The 20,487-nt window shown below is 40.0% G+C and overlaps 1 protein-coding gene across 2 annotated transcripts in view; it reads left to right on the top strand.

Annotated features, from left to right (window-relative positions):
* Positions 1–20,487, top strand: part of WDR70 (WD repeat domain 70) — a 290,555-nt gene that overhangs the window by 259,966 nt on the left and 10,102 nt on the right. For both annotated transcript variants that reach the window (XM_027605240.1, XM_027605241.1), the window contains 4 exons: positions 4,597–4,697; positions 6,322–6,401; positions 8,396–8,512; positions 11,237–11,399. In XM_027605240.1, the coding sequence (XP_027461041.1) occupies positions 4,597–4,697; positions 6,322–6,401; positions 8,396–8,512; positions 11,237–11,399 (461 nt within the window). The remainder of the gene's footprint in view (positions 1–4,596; positions 4,698–6,321; positions 6,402–8,395; positions 8,513–11,236; positions 11,400–20,487) is intronic.

Genomic DNA, 20,487 nt, shown 5'->3' with positions numbered 1-20,487 from the left:
AGGACTTTGCATAATTAAGTAGTATCAGGGAGTGAGCATTGGAGTTGGGAAAACCTCCCCACTGATTCCAGCTCCTTTCTGTACAAGTTGTGTGGCCTTGGGAAGGTTACCCACCCTCCTACAAGCCTCAGTTTCTTGTTTTTGTGAAATGAGGATGACATTACTAATTTTGTAGTATTGTTGCAAGGATTCAGTTACTTTAAATAATACAAAATTCCAGAAACCTAGTAGTTACCTTTCTACAGTGTCCTAAAATATAAATTCACTTCTCTCATTGGTTTCCTTCTCCTCTCTTTATTTGCTTCCATGATTTCACTTAAAGTAAACCAGAAAAACCACAGGAATAAATTATTTGGAATTTTTTGTAGCCTTTTTACTTTTGCTAAGGGGTAATTCCAAAATTCCTGTTTTGGAATATTGACACTGCTGTTTGTACGCAGTGCTCTCTTCTTCCCCAGCCCACACCCCTGTTTTTTCTTTGGTCTGTGCAGAGAAGAAAGATCTCTGTGTTAAGTACATTAAAGTCTTGTAATTCCTTCTTGTCATCTTGCTTATGATCTCCAACCCCCTTACCATCTCTTTATGGCTGCTGCTAGAGCTAAGTACCTTTGGGGCAGATTGTGGTTACTTTGCACTGCCAAATTATAATGCTAAAATGAAGGTAGGCTTTGGTTTACAAGGCTACACCTAATTTCATACTAAAATGGAGTTCAGCCTAATTAGCAAGGGGAAGCCATTAGCGGACCCACGTTGTTTTGGTAAGGTGAAGTAGATTAGTGTAAGAATAAAATGCTTTATTAATTTAATTAAGCAAACCAGTATATTAAAATATGCAGACTAATTTCAGAATCTAGTCCTCACCACAGTGGGCTTCTGCCATTTGAATCTCATAATACAGTGTGAAGGCTTTCTCTTAGATCCAGGTAGCTCTTGTGTCATTTTCCTCTTCGGTCCTTCCATTCAGACATGCTCGGGACCCTCCGTTTGCTGTGTTGCTCAGGAAATCTGTAGGTTCGATTGTGTCAACCCCTGGCCACAGAAGCACCTCCTCAAGAACAGAGTCTGAAGGAAGGCTCGGGTGGATGGTTGATGGAGTGAATGCACTGTTTCTAAGTAGTTATAGTTCATATGTCTTCTGATAGTTCCTTGGGTTTCTAGCAGGCACGTGTCCCATTGTTGTTAAGTAAAGCCTGGTGTGTAAGTTTGACGAGTGAGTAGCGTGGCAGCTCTGCTTGCTCCCCAGCTCTGCCGCTGTCTCGGGGATTGTTTGGCTTGGCAGATGGCCAGCTTTCTGCTGTAAGATGCATTTCCTTGACAGGACAAAGTGCGGAGCTGCATTAGCTGCAAAGTTTACAAAGGTTAGCTAAACACACACAATAAATATTAATAAACAAAAAAGGCCCACCCACCTTTGACTTTGAATTCTGTTTCTGCATTCCATGTTTTGGAATCCCTGTAGTATTTGATTAATAACCAGTCTTAGGGTAATTGAGCCTTAAGTATCCTTTGCCTAAGTTAGACTGCTCCCAGAGCCCTCATTGGCTGCTTTGGTGACTCATCGCCACAGTGGATGGAGCTCTGGAATGACTGTTTAGTTCAAGGGGTCTTATTTGCATTCTCCCCGCTTCCATGTGAAAAGGAGGGTAAATGTGCTTCTCCATGAGCTTTATGCTGACCAGCCATGTGTGTGTCTGAGAGCTCTGGAGGGGAAAGGATGTGAACAGGAATAGAGGTGCAGTGCCCTGAGCTTAGACTACCTAGAAAGCAATGAGGCCTTGGTCTGTTGGCCTGGGCAGTTGCCTCTCTCTAACATTTACACCCTCAGCGTAGAGGGAGAGAGTAACAGTAACCTGCTGCCCCTGGAAACTGCCTATTTGGCTGGGTGTCTTGGAATTTACCAGGCCTACATTGTGGATCCTTTCCAATTCTGCACCCTGCTCACTTGAAAACATATTTGAGAACCAGTAATCTTAGACTGCTTAGCCAGACCTCTAGAGAACCAAGGAAGAGAAATAACTTTAATACTATGTCCTTGAGATTGTCCTGGGGCCATTTGTGGGTGGCTGGGATTTCTGAAGGCCCTTAAAAGCCCCTCTTACTGTTATCTCTCATGCACATCCCTCTTTTTAGGACCACATTAGGAAGAAACAAACCCTACTTGTTTGTAGGATACTTGAGTATAATAATGATCTAGAGAAGTAAAATTATTCTCCATAGATAGTAATGATTTTAACTTGAAAATTGTCTCTAACTCCATTTAGCAAAGCAATCCATTTAGGCTTGGGTGAACTCTTACTTTTAATTCATTCCAACAGCAAACATTTATTGAGCACCACACACTAGGCATTTGGAATACGTTTCCACCCAAAACACACCAAGATCTCTGCCTATGTGGAAAATCTGTTCACGTCGGGGAAGCAGATAATAAGCATAATTAACAATAAATTACATATTATGTAAAAAGGTGATGCATGCTTTGGAAAAATGAAAAAACAGAGTAAGGAAAGTTGTGGGGTACAATTTTAAATGGGGCAGTCTTGGCGTGATGACATGTAAGCATTGATTTGAAGGAGGCAAGTATTGACTTAGATGCTAGATAGGGTTTATGAAGTTAAGATTGTGACTCTTCTCATGTTTCCTTATACCTGGCCATGACCATTTGGAAATTTCCAGTGGCCAAGGCATGGGGGTTCTCAAATTAATCTCAGTGTCAGAGCACCTGTAAGTCAGTTGTGCTTTGTAGACCATGAACTGTTGATATCCTTAATTTCATCTTACCAACCAAGCACAGTTTTATAAGATAAAATATATCTTCTATACTCATGCATTATAAAGTAGATTTCACAAGCATATGTGAAAAATGACAACCCTCCCCCAAAAGCCAAAACATATATGATATACTGTTTTCAAGGATTTTTGTTAATATTCACTTACCACTATATGTTTTATCATCTTTTAGCACTTGCTAGTGGGCACTGGGTAGCAGGCACCATAGATTTAAGAAAAATTATAAAAACCTGCCCTTTTGGGTGACTGGGTGGCTCAGTCATTAAGCGGCTGCCTTCGGCTCAGGTCATGATCCCAGAGTCCTGGGATCGAGTCCCACATCGGGCTCCCTGCTCGGCGGGAAGCCTGCTTCTCCCTCTCTCACTCCCCCTGCTTGTATTCCTGCTCTCGCTGTCTCTGTCTCTGTCAAATAAATAAATAAAATCTTAAAAAAAAAAAAAAACAAAACCTGCCCTTTTAACTTAATTTTACCCCCGCCCCCAAACAGGGAAAACACAGCCACTCTGATTTTATTTTCTCAGTAGAACATCTCAGCTGTCTTCAGTGGTGCAGAGCTTAAGAACCACTCTTGTATTGTCAGACAAGAAGTAGAAGTCCTGGAGACTCTTACATTTCCTCTTGAGTTCCTCATGAATCTCAGAGAAGGATTTGTGGCCATATTACTGTATGCATACTTCCTGCCTGTCAAGTGGGAGCCAGAATTTCTATCAAAAGGGATTGAGGAGATTCACAGGTACTCTGTCTTAACAAAAGAGTGGGATGGTTAGGGAGAGGAAACCAGAGAAATTCAGCCTGAGATAGATTTGGAAGGCAGGAATTTCATGATTTTCATTTTACTATTAGAACCTAAAATAACAGTATCTAATTGTACTCTTTTTTCCTTAGTCCTTGTACATTGCTTGGCACGTGATGATTTTTAATAAACCTTGAATTGGTGTTTCCACTCATTACTTGTTCTATCAGAGTGAGATCTGCAGAACCTAGCACATGGTGTCTCTGCCTACCAATTTTAGCTTTATCTTTCCCCCCTTCATTCTATCCCTGCTAAACCTCCCACCTTGGCCCTCTTACTGCAGACAAAAATTAAAAACAGGTTGTAGTTCTCACTGAGAATTCATTCTTTTTGACCCCAGAGCACCACTTATTTTCCTTAGCAGTAATGAATTCAAAGGATCATAACTTCCAGTGAACCTTCTCTTAAAGAGTTTTTCATTCAGGTTAATGTCAAGTCTTTGTATGCTGTATCTCTGTTTTACTTCTGCTATTATCCTGCTGGTTTATCTCATAGATAGGGAGATATTTTTCAATGCCTGAAAATATGTGTTGTTCCTGAAAAAGCTTTATGAGATTTGGATCTTTGTGAACTAAAAAGAGTAAGCACCTGGCTTCAATCTGCTGTCCAGAGGGACATACTGTGTGTATAAAAGCATGAAACACTGAGATCTAAATCTGCTTCAGTGGTAAGCAGAATTGAGTTATGTGGGTTTAGCATTCCAAGATGCCAGCCTCACATGGCAATGGAGCTGAGGAAGCCTAACTTTGTGGTTGGTAGGTTGTCAGGAAAAGAGAGGAGCCATGTCAGGAAGGAACATCCTTTTCAATTTTAAATGGTATCACACATATAACAAGTGATGGAATAGAACCTAACCTCAGGGACACAACCTAATGGTTTAGGGGGAAAATGTCCTAAAAATTATAGGTAGCCATCAGGATGGTATTCAGTTAGTAAACTAGCCATCAGAGTACTAGCAGGATTTTTCCCATTTTTATTTGGCATCTTTAGTTGATTACCATGCCTTTCCTTTTCAGAGTGTTGTCCGCTGCCTGTGGCATCCAAAGCTGAACCAGATCATGGTAGGAACTGGCAATGGATTGGCTAAAGTCTATTATGACCCCAACAAGAGCCAGAGGTATTTCATAAGTATTGCCTGTTTTAGATGGATGACAGCAACTGGGGGGAGGACTTCTTTTCCCACCCTGCTTTTATTTATTTCCCCCTTTGATGGGGATCCACCCTTTTAGAAAATGCAGCTGGCACAGAGTAAAGCCTCAAACTCCTAGTATTGTACTTTAAAGAGGATTTGGATATTGCCCTTGATCCAGACAGAATTCAAAGTGAAAGTTTCCTGGGGATTTGCAGTTCTTTAGCTGAAATGTTGAGTGCAAAGGGGGAAAAAGTCTTGCCCACTTTGCATACCGCCCTGGACATGGCATTAGCAGTGATACATGTAAGGGATTAACGGAGCAGGGAACTAACCACTTATAGGAAATGGAAATAGCTAGTCTGTTTTGTTCCCTTTCTGTTTGGGCTTTTATCAGGTAGTGGTTTGGATTTGGGGGGTTCTCTGCCAAGGGGACATCACAAATTATTTTCTCTTCGACCCCATGCCCACCCCAAATGCTAGAGTTAAACATCCCAGTGTGTTTCAGAAGTCTGAAGACTTCACTGGAGTCTCCATCAGTTCCTCAATTATTTTCATTTTCTTTGGTCACAAAGGCGAACATTTGTCGCAACCCCAAAAAAGGATGGTTTTTGTTTCTCTCTTAAGGTACAGTACTTGATTAGCTCTTTCTTTAGAGTAAGCCTTGGTTAGCTAGTATTTAAGTCCCCATGCAAAATTCATTGGGGTTCCCCATAAACCTATTTTGAGGTCCCACATCCTTTTTGAGGAAAGGAAACTCCTCCTCTATTGATGAATACTCATTGTTGTAATTTGGATCTGAATAGAAACAGACAGTCCTGTTTTCCCTTGGAACTTTGTGGACTAGCTTTGGAACCCTTGCCCTATAAAATAAAGTTTTTATTGTGTTTAAGAACAAATAGGATTTTGTTTTTTAATAAAGAAATTGAAAATGCTAATGTAATTAGAATGAGAGAGAGTCTGTTTCACTTGAGAAAACGATGAGCCCCATTTGATAGCACCCATTTGGAAGCTTCTGTGTTTGGAATCTTGAAGGAATTTTATTTGTATTTGCTCCTCCTGAGAGGGATAGCTCATTATTGCTAAGGAGAAGTGAAATGTTCTGATCAGACTTTTGGTTAATCCCACACATTCTTGGGCATTTGCCCCGTGGCAACACTGCCAAGCCGACTCAGTTCCAGACACTTGTACTCTTACAGTTGAGATATGGACAAATGCCACTTGGGGTGTAGACCACCCAGGTTGCTTTCATCTGAGACATAAGCTAAAATTTGAACCCTGTGACCTTCAGGGTGAAAAGGTTGGTTAATTTTATTTATATCTCTCTAAGATCTTAAAATTTTAAGTTATTTCTGTAGATTTTTTAAACTAGTGTTCTGTTGCCCAGTTACCTCTTCAACCCTTTCACTCAGTAGTAACCACTGACTGACAGACTTGCTTTCCCATAAATTTAATCTCTTATCACCAAGGCCCCTTCTGTTGCCATCCCTTAGAAAGTCAAGGACTTGGTGAGATGGTGTGCACAGAGTGTGTTCCTGAAAGTAATGCTTTTGACATAACTTTTTGTTTAGAAGACCAAGTAAAGAAAATAATGTGCTTTTACCCACCCCAGGGGAGCAAAATTATGTGTGGTTAAAACCCAGCGGAAGGCAAAACAAGCTGAGACTCTAACCCAGGACTACATCATCACCCGTAAGTTGTTAGCATGGTGTCTCTCCATCGTCTCTCTCCCTTCTACTGTTGTGTGGTGTTGATCTCATGGCTTTAGAGACAGAAAAAGTCTTCAGAGTCCAGGCATATATTACAAAGTACCATGTGGACAGGACTCCAAGTCATGTAGCAGCTAACTGCTTTAGCTTCTGTGACTCATCACAGAGACAGGGTAATTTCATGTAACTTTCAACCCAAAAGGGAAAAGCCTATTTGAGCCTAATGTATTACTCCATAGCAGCCTTTTAAAGAATAACAGTCTGTTCTAAGAATAAACAAAGACGAGTGCTGGTCTTGGAATCAGGAGACCTGGATTTGTCCAGTTCTACCAATGACTTGCAGTGTGATGTTGAACAACTGAGCTTTATCAGGAGGGAGGAGACTAGGTGAAAGGTCTCCTTCAGCTCCCTCTGAGATTCTGTGACAACAGATCCAGAGACATTTAGATACAAAATGAACTACCTGGGGTACCAGAAATCTTACCAGAATAAGCAGCTTCTCTCGGGTTTGTCACACAATGTTGTCAACCTGGCAGATTTGTGTTGCCCAGAGCCAGGGCCTCAGACCTCTCACAGGTAGTGGCTAGGAAGGACATCTTGGATGCAGTAATAGTTGTGATGAGCAGATGCCCTGTGGACTTTACCAGGGTCTCGGTCTAAAGCCCAGGGGGCGCTGTACTGCTGGGTTTTTCTCTCTGGTGGTGGGTCTCCTCTAAGACCAAGTGCCATGGAGCTTATGATCCGTAAGGAGATCCCGTGACACTTTTTGCAAGAGTAGAAGTGTTAAAGTCGGTGTCACAACCAGTCTAGCTCATGTAATTACATGCGGCCTACTTAAATTCCTCTAGTCGTTTGAAGTGAAAAGCTATTTTTCCCCCTCCTAAAAATACTGTTGTGTCGTGTTGCCCAACAGAGTGACGGGTGGCTGTGTTTCTCAGCTCCCCTGATCAAGGCAGGCGAGTTTTACTGGTGAGTGAGATGGTCCTGGTCCCAGCTGGTGCTAGGAGGAGGGGGATACTGGAAGAGTTTTTGAGGTATTTTAGACATTTCTGTCATTCATATTATAAATTCCCTTTGAACCCCTCTTAATCTGTTTCCTTCTCTCCCGTACTCCCCTGGGAAAAGGTTTTCTCTTTTAAGGGAGGTTTTACTCAGCATGTAAGGATCCAAAGAAATTATTCTGATACAGTTTTTGGTCAAGAAAAATATCATTATTTAATTTTTTCCCCTGGTCACCTTCTTGCTCTCCTGCAGAATATCACTGTTTCCTTTTTACATTCATAAACTCTTATATTATAAAATTTAATTCTGACATTGAGTGAACAGCCAATAGCAATTGGACAAATACTACTCAGATTCTTATCCTTTTGTTTTGTCCACCATATAGAAGTAGGGAAAAGTCCCCATCAAGTCACCATGCCTGGAGATTCAGGCACCCCCTGCACTCAGGGCAACCTTTATCCCAGTTTCAGTGGGAGAAGTGCTCTTCCCTTCCGGTTACTCAGTGTTGTCAACTCCTCCTGAGCGGTGGTCACATTTCAGAAACGTGTGAAGTGATTCCAGTGTTTGTGAGGCGTCCGAGGAGACTTCAGGGCTGACAGGCAAGCTGCATCATTCACATTTGGGTCCTGTAAGAAAAAAAAAGAAGAAGCAGTCCCACTGAGTGTTTCATTTCAAAACCACAGAAATTAAGTTTAACTGCTACCCATGGTCCGTGCGATGGGGAGCCTCACCAGTGTTTCCGTGACAGTATTTGACAGTATTTCCTGAGCACCATTAGTTGCCAGGGGAGGTGAACAATGAATCTTGGTCTCAAACAAAATTGGCTAATTGGTTACAGTAAGACTGTCTTTTATTATTAGATGAAGGCTGTCATTATGACTTCCATTTCATCTTCAAGTTAGTCATGCTTCAGCTATGTTTTTGGATGGAAGGGTTATTATTATAATAAAATTTTTCAAATGTGACTTCTTGTAGCTCATGCCTTGCCTATGTTCCGTGAGCCCCGCCAACGGAGTACAAGGAAGCAGCTGGAGAAGGACAGACTGGATCCCCTGAAGTCACATAAACCCGAACCTCCTGTGGCAGGCCCAGGTGACAGTGATCTCTCCAGCTTGTGACCTGCAAAGGGGGTGGAGGGGCAGGGTGCAGTCACTGGTAGAGAATTGGGAAGATCATTTTCTCCTGGATGCTGCTTTGTCTCCAGAGAGATTTTACTACATGGTGGTTTTCAGACGTTCTCTTTTTAGTATCAGAAGTTTTTCCTTAAAGGATGCAGAATCCAGGTGCATAAAACTGATACAAATGGAGCTGCTGTGTTAACCTAGAGAGGAAGCCTGGACCCCTTTCTGCTCGGTCTCTAACTTGAGCCCTTTTAGGTGATCTTGGTGGAACTCTAGGGCTCCTGGAACCCAGTGTTAAAGCCACTGCTCTCAATATTGGCTTCATATACAGCATTTGGGTACTTTGACCAGAATCCAGGCTGGATTAGGTTTCACATTAGGTTTCCCCTAGAGGATGAATAAAAGTCCTTAGAGTTTTTAAGAAAGTAGTTACTCCCGCCCCCCCACCCCCGACCACCAAAAGAAAGAAAGTAGGTACCCCCAGAAGACAGCAAGGCAGCATTGGCCCTCATACAACACATACGGTAACTGGAATCCCATTTTATTAGTTATCACTTGTGTGGTTTCCATTTTCCTAGGCTCCTAAGCCTAGAGCTTTTGACTTGTTCATTCATCCTGAACCTCATTTCTGGGCTTACATCTGTTTGGCCTGCCCCTTCAGCCTTCAAAACATTTTACATATCTATCTTAACTTTTTTTTTTTTTAATTTTCTCTGCCACCATTCTAAATCAAAGTTCCTAAATAATATTCTTACCTGGATTATTGAAAAGCCCTTCTAATTAGGCACCTTGTCTCAAGTCACTCTCTTTCCTTCCCACCCTGCCTCTGTCCATCTTCTACACAGCTTTTATTTCCAGCTCCTCTGGCTTTCATATTGGTGCTGCCCCCAAATCTTATAAGCTCCCCACTGTCCATTTGCATTTTCAGAGAATCATTCTCTGCAGTCTGACTCTAACCCACTTTTGAGCATCCCACCTCACTTCTCTCTTCCTCTGATCTGATACAACTGTCATTTCACTCCTGCCCAAAAAGGCCCGCTGAATCGTCCTTTTTCCATACTTTGGTTCTGAAACCATTCTGCTCATTCTGAAAATGACCTCTGCCTTCAGAGCTTTCTCAATTTGGATCCATCTCTTCCTAAAGAGCTCCCCAGCCACCTCAGCCTAAAGAGCTCTTTCCCTCCTCTAAGTACTATAATAGTTACTAGCCACACAAATTCTTTCACAATTAATTATTTCCTGCCTTTTTTAGTCTCCTCTTATCTTGATTGTTAGAATTAATCTTATAGCACAATTTGGCTCTTCGTGTGTGGGTTTTTTTTAAATCTTCCTAAAAAGTCATAAATTTTGGGGGTGCCTGGGTGGCTCAGTCAGTTAAGCATCTGCCTCCGGCTCAGGTCATGATTCCAGGGTCCTGGGATCGAGCTCCATATTGGGCTCCCTGCTCAGCGGGGAGGTCTGCTTCTCCCTCTCCCTCTGCCTCACCCCTGCTTGTGGTCTCGCTCTCTCTCTCTCTCTGACAAATAAATTAATAAGATCTTAAAAAAAAAAGTCATACATTTTTGAGTACCAGGCACCAGACTAGCTTTTGGGGATCCAACAGGTTGCAAATCGCTGCCCTTGTGGAGCTTTCTGTCTACTAGCGCAGTTCCAGTACCATAAAATATAATGTGAATCAGTCTATTCAACTTGTTTGTTTTTTCTCCTACAAGGTACTTGGAAGATGGCAAGGCCTAAGATATGTTTGCTTAAAGCTAAAATAGGCATCTAATAAATATAGGTTAATTTTTTTTAAGATTTATTTATTTATTTGAGATAGAAAAAGAGAGAGCATGCACACGCTTGCAAGTGGCGGGGAGGGGCAGAGGGAGAGAATCCAGAGGCAGACTCTCCCTGCTGATCTGGGAGCCTGCCTCCGTGCTTCACCCCAGAACCCTGAGATCACGACCTGAGCTGAAATCAAGAGTCAGCTGCTTGACCGACTGAGCCACCCAGGCGCCCCAGTTTTGGTTATTTTTATTAGTTGAATTTCAGATGTTCATGCTTGAGGGATCTCTTCAAGGCCTAAACATGGTAAAGTGTTTGTGATTCTTCCTTGCATTGGTGTCACTTGTAGATTAAAATAGCTAAGACCTATCAAAAAACCTTTTTATTTAAAAATGTTACGGGGAGGGGCGCCTGGGTGGCTCAGTCATTGAGCGTCTGCCTTCAGCTCAGGTCATGATCCCAGGGTCCTGGGATCGAGCCCCGCATCGAGCTCCCTGCTCAGTGGGGAGCCTGCCTCTCCCACTGCCCCTGCTTGTGTTCCCTCTCTCGCTGTGTCTCTCTCTGTCAAATAAATAAATAAAATCTCTCAAAAAAAAAATGTTACAGGGAAGTTAAGGTTTGGTGATTTCCTACTTTGGTTGTGATGATCATAAATGAAAGCTGAAGGGATGACACTGAAGTACTCTTGAGATTTGTGTGCTTCAAGCCAAGATCTGAAGAAGCCCCGGAGTGCTCAACACCTTGATTCCATAGGGAATGACAAAAATCGGGGAAATTTGAAGCTCTGGCCTCACTCTTTTACTCATTTCATCTGCCACCTTGGAAGCCAGCACTGAGGGATTCTCAACCTTTTCAGATAAGTACAGGGTATGCTTCTATATTGTCATGCTCATTCCAGTTCTGAGTTATGTTTTTTCCTTGGAAACAGGTCGTGGCGGCCGGGTTGGAACCCACGGGGGCACTCTGTCGTCATACATTGTGAAGAACATTGCTTTGGACAAAACTGATGACAGCAATCCCCGGGAAGCCATTCTGCGGCATGCTAAAGCAGCCGAAGACAACCCGTATTGGGTTTCTCCAGCATATTCTAAGTAAGGAAGCAGCCTTTTAAAATAGAAAAAAAATATTATGTTTAATGAATTGGAAAGAATGTAACAACAGCTACTTTGAGGTTTTAACTCTCCATTTCTTGTTTTATTCTTGAGCATGAAAAATAAGCCAAGTACTCATAGTCCTGAACCTTAGGACTCTAAAATGGTGAATCTTTAACGTAGGTCAATTCCATCAGTTATGGCCTAGTGTAAACCCATTACGTGAAGCCCATTCTACCTCTGACAAAAAAAAGGAAAAGCACTACCCGTATGCGTTATGTTAGTTGAGGAGGGTTCAAAGCAGATGAAGAGGAGCAGTTTGTAGGTCTGTCCTTAAGGACTGCTTTTCATTTGCAGAGCTATATATGTAAGTAACAGGTACATAGGCAGAGAAGAGCCCACCTGCTCAGATTCCCTCAAATAGCTCAACATGGATGAACATGCAGTGGCTCTCAAAGCCTCTAAACCAGGTACAGTTACACTGACAAGGGTAGTGTTGTAGATTTTTTTTTTTTTTTTTTGAGCACTTCCTTACTTTCTGATACCATAAGATGTGCCAGAGTCATCTTTGTTTTTCTTCCCATAGTCCTGGAATCAATTGCTCCTTCAAGGCGCCTAGGTTTCTTTTGCTGGAGAACGATGTTTAGAAACCAAGACATTGATGCTAGACGTGCCTGTAGCTACTGAAATATCATTGCTTCTAGATCCTCCTTTAGGTCTTCTGAGCTGACAGAACTTGGAAATACATACATGTATACTAACCACGCCTCATCACACACACACACGTATGTACACACACACACACACACACACACATCTCTGTATTTACATTTTAAAAACTGTGAGTTTATACTGATGCCTCTGATTTCAATCCTATACCTCTGGTTTCATTTTACCTTTCTCCTTCCTGTATTTTTAACTTCTTTCTCCAGTAATGAAAAACCCAGCTCTCATTACTGACAATATATTTACTTATTTATTCACTTCTAGTATGCATATAAAGTGGTTTCAGAATTGCCTACCTAGACACCTGTGAGAAACATTTTCCCTAACTAGGATTTCCCTATCTGCATTTGTGTAGGTTTTGTTTTTTTGTTGTTGTTGTTTTTATTTTGATTTGTTTTTGTCCTTTTAGCCTTACAGTATGTGGTGAAGAGACTGTTTTTCGCAGTTACTTGGGTGAGATATTTTCTTCTCCACTCCTGTCAGGGTGGTTATGTAATCCATCTGAAATGCAGTTAGGGTCATTTATTAGTGTACATTCCTTTTTTGGATTTCCCCTATGTTCTATTTATTTTGGAGGTATGTGTAGGGTGTGCGAAATATTACTCTAGTGCTAGGAGTCAGGGCCTTAAAAAAGACTTGTTCTTCCTCTCTGCTCCCTCATTTCCATATCCTGCGTCTTTCGGTCCCTTCCCCACTCACCCCCACAGGTAGCCTATCTCTTTAGTTTCTGGTTCTCCTGTAGGTCTCTTGCACAAATGAACAGATTTGTGAGTATTTTCTTCTACTCTCTCCTTTACATGAAGGATTGCATAATATACCCTTTTGGGCTTTGCTTTTTTTCACCTAGGATTATGCCCTAGAAATCATTCTACATCAGGTCATAGAGCTCCTTCTCGTCTTTTTCACTGCTGCATAGTAGTCCACTGTATGGACATATCATATTTTATTCAACCACTCTCCTATGAGTGGATATTTAGGTTCCAGTATTTTGCAATTTCTAACAGTGCTATAGTAAATAAACTCGTGTGTATGTATTTTTGTATCTTTGGAGGTGTATTCACGTTTTTTCTTGATGTCTTCATATATTATTAAAGTTTTCAATTATGAGAAAGCTGGACTCTGATCACTTTTCAGAACATTAACATGCTGGAAAAAAAAATCACTTATGAACCAACTCAACAGACATGCTATACCAGTATCAGTTCTTTTTGTTTTAAAGATTTTTGTTTTTTGACAGAGAGACAGCGAGAGAGGGAACACAAGCAGGGGGAGTGGGAGAGGGAGAAGCAGGCTTCCCACCAAGCACAGAGCCCGATGTGGGGCTTGATCCCAGGACTCCGGGATCATGACCCGAGCTGAAGGCAGATGCTTAACCAACTGAGACACCCAGGCACCCCCCAGTATCAGTTCTCTATCTGCTAATCATTATGAGTTACTTTGCATAAAAGAAAAACACACTGTTTTAGCTTGGGTTCCTTAGCAGTAGATCCTGAGAAAAAGATTCATATAAAGGTGCTTTTAGGAAGCTTTATTATTAGGATGCCTATTAGGAAGCATCCATAGAGAAAACCAATAGGGGAGTGGAGAAGTGTAATGAAGCCAAATAAGGTGTATCAAGCAAAGTCTGAGGGAGGTCCACTTTGGCTCAGTCTACAGGGTAACCCTGGAGACCCTGGTCAGAGGCATGGTAACTGGAGTACTTATACTCCAGGATCTGTTGATCTTTGCTAATGGCTAGAGGTGGGGTTGGGGGAGACATTCCCAGGTACTTCCAGCTTTCCAGGGCTTTAGCAACCTGCTGACAGCCCTCTGACAAAGCGAGATAGCTGCTGCAGTTGTGAGTGAAAGCACCCCACACAAAAATGCTAAAGAGATTTGCGGGCCTCTGGTGGGGAGCACTGCATCCTCTGCGGTCCATGTAGCGGAACAGACTTGGCTCCATAATGTCAGTGGTGGTTGTTCACAGTGTGTACTAATAACCAGTCGGTACAGATGGAACATCTCTGAACAATTAGTTGGATAGTATTACAACAGCTAAGAGGGTCATATCAAGGCTGGCCAGCTAACTAGTGTGCATTTAGCCTTCTTTTGTATGGAATTTGCGTGTGTATGAACTAATGTATGTCAACACATCACTGGCAGTCAGATAAGCTTATAGATTATGCCTCTGTTGACACTTCTGTTTTTAATGGAGTCATTATTTTCTATTACTATTAGGGGTTTTTTTATACTTAAAGAAACTTGTTTAGAAACATACAAAAAATTAGCTGAGGAAATAAGAAGAAACAGAGCCATGTTTTAAAATTTGCTAAACATAGTGAGCATCATTTGGAGAAAAATTTGGCACTATCTATACAAATTTAAAATGCAAATACCCTTTGACTTGGCAATTCTATTTCCAGAAGTTTTGCACATGTAGGAAAATATGTATGTCCAAAGATATTAAGTTCAGTATTGTTTATGAAAGCAAAAGACTGAAAACAATATAAATGTGCTTCAATGGGGTATTGTTTTAGAAAAGTATAACACATCCATATAATTAACGATAACAAGAAAATACAAAGAATGAGCTACATACATATGGATGGATATGTCCCAGTTTCCTTAAGTAGAAAACTGACCAACAAGCAAAGACAGAAACCAGCCTGCAAAACATGCTGTGTGTATACCTGTGTTTTTACACAGTGGATGTCCCTACACATATATCTGATCATTTATACACAGACTCCCTCTGGGAGGAAATACAAGAAATGTGCGTCGTGGGTATCTTTTAAGTAGGAGAACAAAGGAGTGGGGAGGGGTGCGGGGTGGAGGGGCGTGAAGTGAAAGGGGCCCTCAAAGTTCTGTAGTCTGCCCATTAGTGCTGCTGGATTTTTTTCACTGTGCATGTAGTCCTTAAAATCTCAGACATGAAAATCACATATGATGTTAAAGTTAGATCCTTCATCAAAATAATTAGTTGTTAGAAATTAGAATAATAGCTTAGAAGTTCTAAGGCCAGCTTCCTGGCCTGGGTTCTAGCAAGGACTTACTATCCAGTACGTTCTAAAAGTTATCTTCTCAATGTCTCATTTTCTTCAATGGTAAGTAAGGTCTTTGACACCTTCCTATAAATTATATATTGTTAATATCACTCAAAAATCAGTATTATTTCAGTATTTATGGAAATACTTCAGTAATTTACTTTGCATGTAAACACACACAAACCTATTTGGAGCAGTTTGCTATCAAATGTATTTTAATGTAATCAGATTTAGGAATTTTTTTCTTTCTTTGGTTTTATTTTAGTTAGGAAGGCCACCGCATTCACGATAATTCTTCAGATTCTCCCGTCTTTCCATTAATGTCCTTTTTTTCTAGAGTTAAATCTTTTATTCACCTGAAATTATTTTAGTGAAGGGAGTGAGAAAGGCATATTCATTTCCGGTGGCCCCTGGAACAAATTACCACAAACATGGTGGCCTGAAAAACAGAAATGAATTCTCTCACAGTTCTAGAGTCCAGAAGTCTGAAATGAAGGTGTCACGGGGAGCCACACTCCGTACAGAGGCTCTAGGGGAAATTTGTTCCAGGCCTCTGCTGACTTCCAGAGTTTGCCTGCTAGCTTGGCTCCGAGTCACGTTGCCCCAGGCTCTTCCCAGTCCTCACTTTGCCTAGTGCTTTCTGTTGGTCTCCTCTTCTCTCTTACAAGGATACCCAGGATGTCATTTGGGGCCCACCCAAGATAATCTAGGATTATCTCCTCATCTTAAAATCCTTAGTCACATTTGCAAAGACTTTTTTTCCAAAATAAGGCCATATTCACAGCTTCTAGGGATTTGAGGTAGATATTTCAGCTACCACAGTAGAGCTCCAATTTAATTTTTTCCTCTTGGTTAACCAGTTGCTGTAACACTTTTTAATTGGATAATCTAGTTTTCCTCATTGAATTGAAATCATATCATTACACACACTGCACTTCCATATGAATTTAAACCCATTTATGGGCTCTCTGTTGTGCTCTATGATTTGGTCTATTCAAGGAGCAGTATCAGACTGTTTTCATTGTTTTAGGGCTGCCTGTTCTCATTCTTCTTCTTAGTAAAACTTTTCTGTTTTTGCAGGTTTCCATGACTTGAAGCTATGTAGTAAACCCCCCTCCCCAAATTCTTGGTGATATTTGTATTGGAATTGAGTTAATGTATATATTAACTTAGATTGAGTTTTACAATACTGGTTCTTTTAAACCAAGAGCAGGGTACGTCTTTCTATTCAGGCACATCTCTTTATCTCTCAATAGTATTTTTAAGTGTTCTTTATATAGATCTTTCACGTTTTCTTTTAATTTTGTTTCTAGTTATTTTCTCTTTCTGTGCCATTGTAAGTGGAATCTTTTCTTCTGCTGAATTTATAACTCCTGTGTATATGGAAATGCTGTGTGGCCACATATATGTGTGTTATTATTGTGTATATAGGTAGTTGTTTTATATACAGCTATTTACCCTGTTTTCCTGTTGTTTTCAATTAATTATTTACTCAGTTTGCTTGTAGTTTCCAGGCATAAAATTATATCATATGCAAATAGTGATAATACCTCATCCTTTCTAATTATTTTAATTTAAAAATTTTTTTATTTGAGTTTAGAGGACAAACAATGTTACATTACTTTCAGGTGTGCAACTTAGTGATTTGGCAAGTTTATACATTATACTCTGTTCACCACAAGTGTAGCTCCCCTCAGTCCTTTTACATCACTGTTACAATATCATTGACTATATTCCTCATGCTGTGCCTTTTATTCTGGTGACATATTCATTCCATAACTGGAAGCCTGTGTCTTCCACTCCCCTTCACCCATTTTTCCCAAACCCCACCCCCTTCCCCTGTGGCAACCATCAATTTGTTCTCTGTATTTATAGGTCTGATTCTGTTTTTTATTTGTTTATTCATTGTAGGGTTTTTTTTGTTGTTGTTGTTTTTGGGTTTTTTTAGATTCCACTGGTGAGTGCAATCCTACAGTATTTGTCTTTCTCTGACTAACTTAGTTCACTTAGCATAATACCATCCAGGTCCATCATGTTGTCTCAAATGCCATGAACTTATCCCTTTTAATGGCTGTGTAATACTTCACTGTGTGTATGTATATCTCACATCTTTCTTATTCATTTTTCTATTGATAGACATTTAGATTGCTCCGTATCTTGGCTATTGTAATTAATGCTGCAGTAAACATAGGGGTGCATATAATCTTTCCAAATTAGTGTTTTTGTTTTCTTTGGGCAAATTACCCAATAGTGGAATTATTGGATCACATGGCATTTCTATTTTTAATTTTTTGAGGACCCTCCATACTGTTTTTCACAGTGGCTGTACCAGTTTACATTCCCACCAATAGTGTATGAGGTTTTCTTTTTCTCTACATCCATGCCAATACTTGTTGTTTCTTGTGTGTTTGATTTTAGTCATTCTGACAAGCGTGAGGTGATATCTCATTGTGGTTTTTGAGTTGCATTTCCCTGATGATTAGTCTGTTGGCCATCTGTATGTCTTCTTTGGAAAAATGTCTATTCGGGTCCTCTGCCCATTTTTTAATCAGATTGTTGGGGGGAGGCATTTGGTGTTGAATTGTGTAAGTTCTTTATATACTTTTAATACTAACCCTTTCTTGGATATGTCATTTGCAAATATCTTCTATTCAGTAGGTTGTCATTTAGTTTTGTTGATGGTTTCCTTTGCTGTGCAGAAGCTTTTTATTTTGATGTAGTTCTACTCATTTATTTTTGTTTTTGTTTCCCTTGCCTCAGGAGACACATCTAGAAAAATGTTGTTACGGCCGATGTCAGAGAAATTACTGCCTGTATTCTCTTTTAGAAATTTTGTGGTTTCAGGTCTCACATTTAGATCTTTAATCCATTTTGAGGGTTTTCTGTGTGTATGGTGTGAGAAAGGGGTCCAGTGTTCCTTTTTTGCATGTAACTGTCCAGTTTTTTTTAGCACCATTTATTGAAGACACTGTCTTTTCCCCATTGCATATTCTTGCCTCCTTTGTCATAGATTGTTTAAGCATTAAAGTTTGGGTTTATTTTTGGGCTCTCTATTCTGTTCTATTAAACTGTGTGTCTTTTTTGTGCCAGTAACATATTGTTTTGATTACTACAGCTTTGTGGTATGTCTTAAAATCTGGTATTGTGATACCTCCAGTTTTGTTCTTTTTTCTTGGGATTGCTTTGGAAATTCGGGGTCTTTTGTGGTTCCATCTAGATTGGTGAAAAATGTTGTTGGTATTTTGATAGGGATTGCATTGAATTGCTTTGGATAATATGGACTTTTTAATAATGTTTGTTCTTCCAATCCATGAGCATGGAATATCTTCCCATTTGTTTGTGTCTTCAGTTTCTTTAAGTTTTTGGAGTACAGTCTTCTACCTCTTTGGTAAAGCTTATTTCTAAGTATTCTTTTTGGTGCAATCATAAGTGGTATTGTTTTCTTAATTTCTCTTTCTGCTACTTTATTATTAGTGTGTAGAAACACTACTGATTTCTGGGTATTAATTTTGTATACTACAACTTTACTGAATTCATTTATTACTTCTAGTAGTTTTTTGTTGGGGTCTTTAGGATTTTTTTATGTATAGTATCATGTCATCTGCCAATGGTGATGGTTTAACTTCTTTGCCATTATGGATGCCTCATTTCTTTTTCTTGACTTAATTATCTCTAGGACTTCTAGTACTGTGTTGAATAAAAGTGGCAAGACTGGACATCCTTGTCTTATTCCTGATCTTAGAGAGAAAGCTCTCAGTTTTCACCACTGAATGTGATGTTAGCTGTGGGTTTTTCATATATGGACATTAAAATGCTGAGGTATGTTCCCTCTAACCCCACTTTGTTGAGAGTTTTTATCATGAATAGATGTTGCCCAGTTTTTGTACTAGTTGTCTTATCTAGTTGTATTGGCTAACACTGCCAGAACAATATTAAATAATTTCATGATAGCAGACATCTTTTTCTTAATTTGAACTTTAAAGGAGTGACTCCATTAGGTTAAATCAGGTAATTGCCCTTTTCGTAGGTGAAAAAAAGTCAAATATCGGCAATTTCATGTTGTTCAATTCAATGATATTTGTCCATAAAGCATGATTTTTGAAAACTCATACATACAAGATGTTAAGGATGAATCCATATCTTTCTCTCCTATTTTTTCAATAACAATTTATTGAACACCTACTATAGGTCAGGTACCGTTCTAGATTATGGGGATATAGTAGTTTTTAGGGAGATTATATTCAAGTTGGCAGAGACAGGCAATAAATAAGTCCCTAAATTTTAGATGATAGCTAGTGCAAAGAATAAAACTAAAATAGGGATGAGTGGATGTAGAGTAACTGGGGGAAGAAAAGGTTACTATTTTTTAGATAAGATGATCGGGGTAAAACCTCTGCTTTGTGATTTTTGACTTGAATGAAATGAAGGAGTGAGCCATGTTGATATCCAAGGGAAGAGCATCCCATGCAAATAAACACCATACAAAGACCAGAGGCATGTTCATCTGAAATAGATGCTGAATTTTATTGGATTCATTTATTGTATTTCTGTGAAAGTGATCATATGACTTTTCTACTTTGATCAATGAATATGATGAAGTATATTATTGGATTTCCTCATATTGAATTATCCTCACATCTTTGGTATGACCCTCACATAGTTATGGTTTATTCTTTGTCCTGTGTCAGACTGGCTTCAGAAAAATTTTATATGCTTTTCTATATATACTCTCAAACTGTTTTGAATACCATTTAATCTATCTACTTTGTAAAGATTTGATAGAATTCACCCGTGAAACAGTCAAAACCTGGTGCTTTTGTGGAGGACAGGGTAAATAGTGATTTCTTAATTTCTCTGTTTTCCATCCCCTCATGGTAAATAATTTGGATTTTCCAACTCTTCTGAGTCTGCTCAGTAATTAATATTTCCTGGGGATTCATTCATCCAGATTTTCAGCTTTCTTTAAATAGGATTACTTGAAGTGGAAGTTCTTTTTTTGTTGGTGCGCATTAACAAAAGGTATTTTCCTGCATTATAGGTAATTTAGTTATATTTACAGTTGAATAATGTGCTAGCTTAAGTATCAGCTCTGCCAAATGGGGAGAACAGGTAATGTCATGTCTTTTACCCTGCATGTGAGGAGACTGAAGCTTGCGGTCGACAGTGAGTGCGGCTAGCACTGTACTTCCGCTCTCTCTGTCCCTCATCCAGTGAGCTTTTCAGAGGACTGCGCTCTCTGTGAATATATGCCTTGCTGCTGCTTTTTCCTCCCATCTCCTTCCTTCCACCCAACTTTGTCACCTTCCATTTATTGCATACTAACTAAGTTCATGGCACTA

The sequence above is a fragment of the Zalophus californianus genome, chromosome 5 (genome assembly GCF_009762305.2).
Source record: "Zalophus californianus isolate mZalCal1 chromosome 5, mZalCal1.pri.v2, whole genome shotgun sequence".
Taxonomy (NCBI): Eukaryota; Metazoa; Chordata; class Mammalia; order Carnivora; family Otariidae; genus Zalophus; species Zalophus californianus.
Note: the sequence above shows the minus strand (reverse complement) of the source record. Positions and strands in the feature narration are given on the sequence as shown.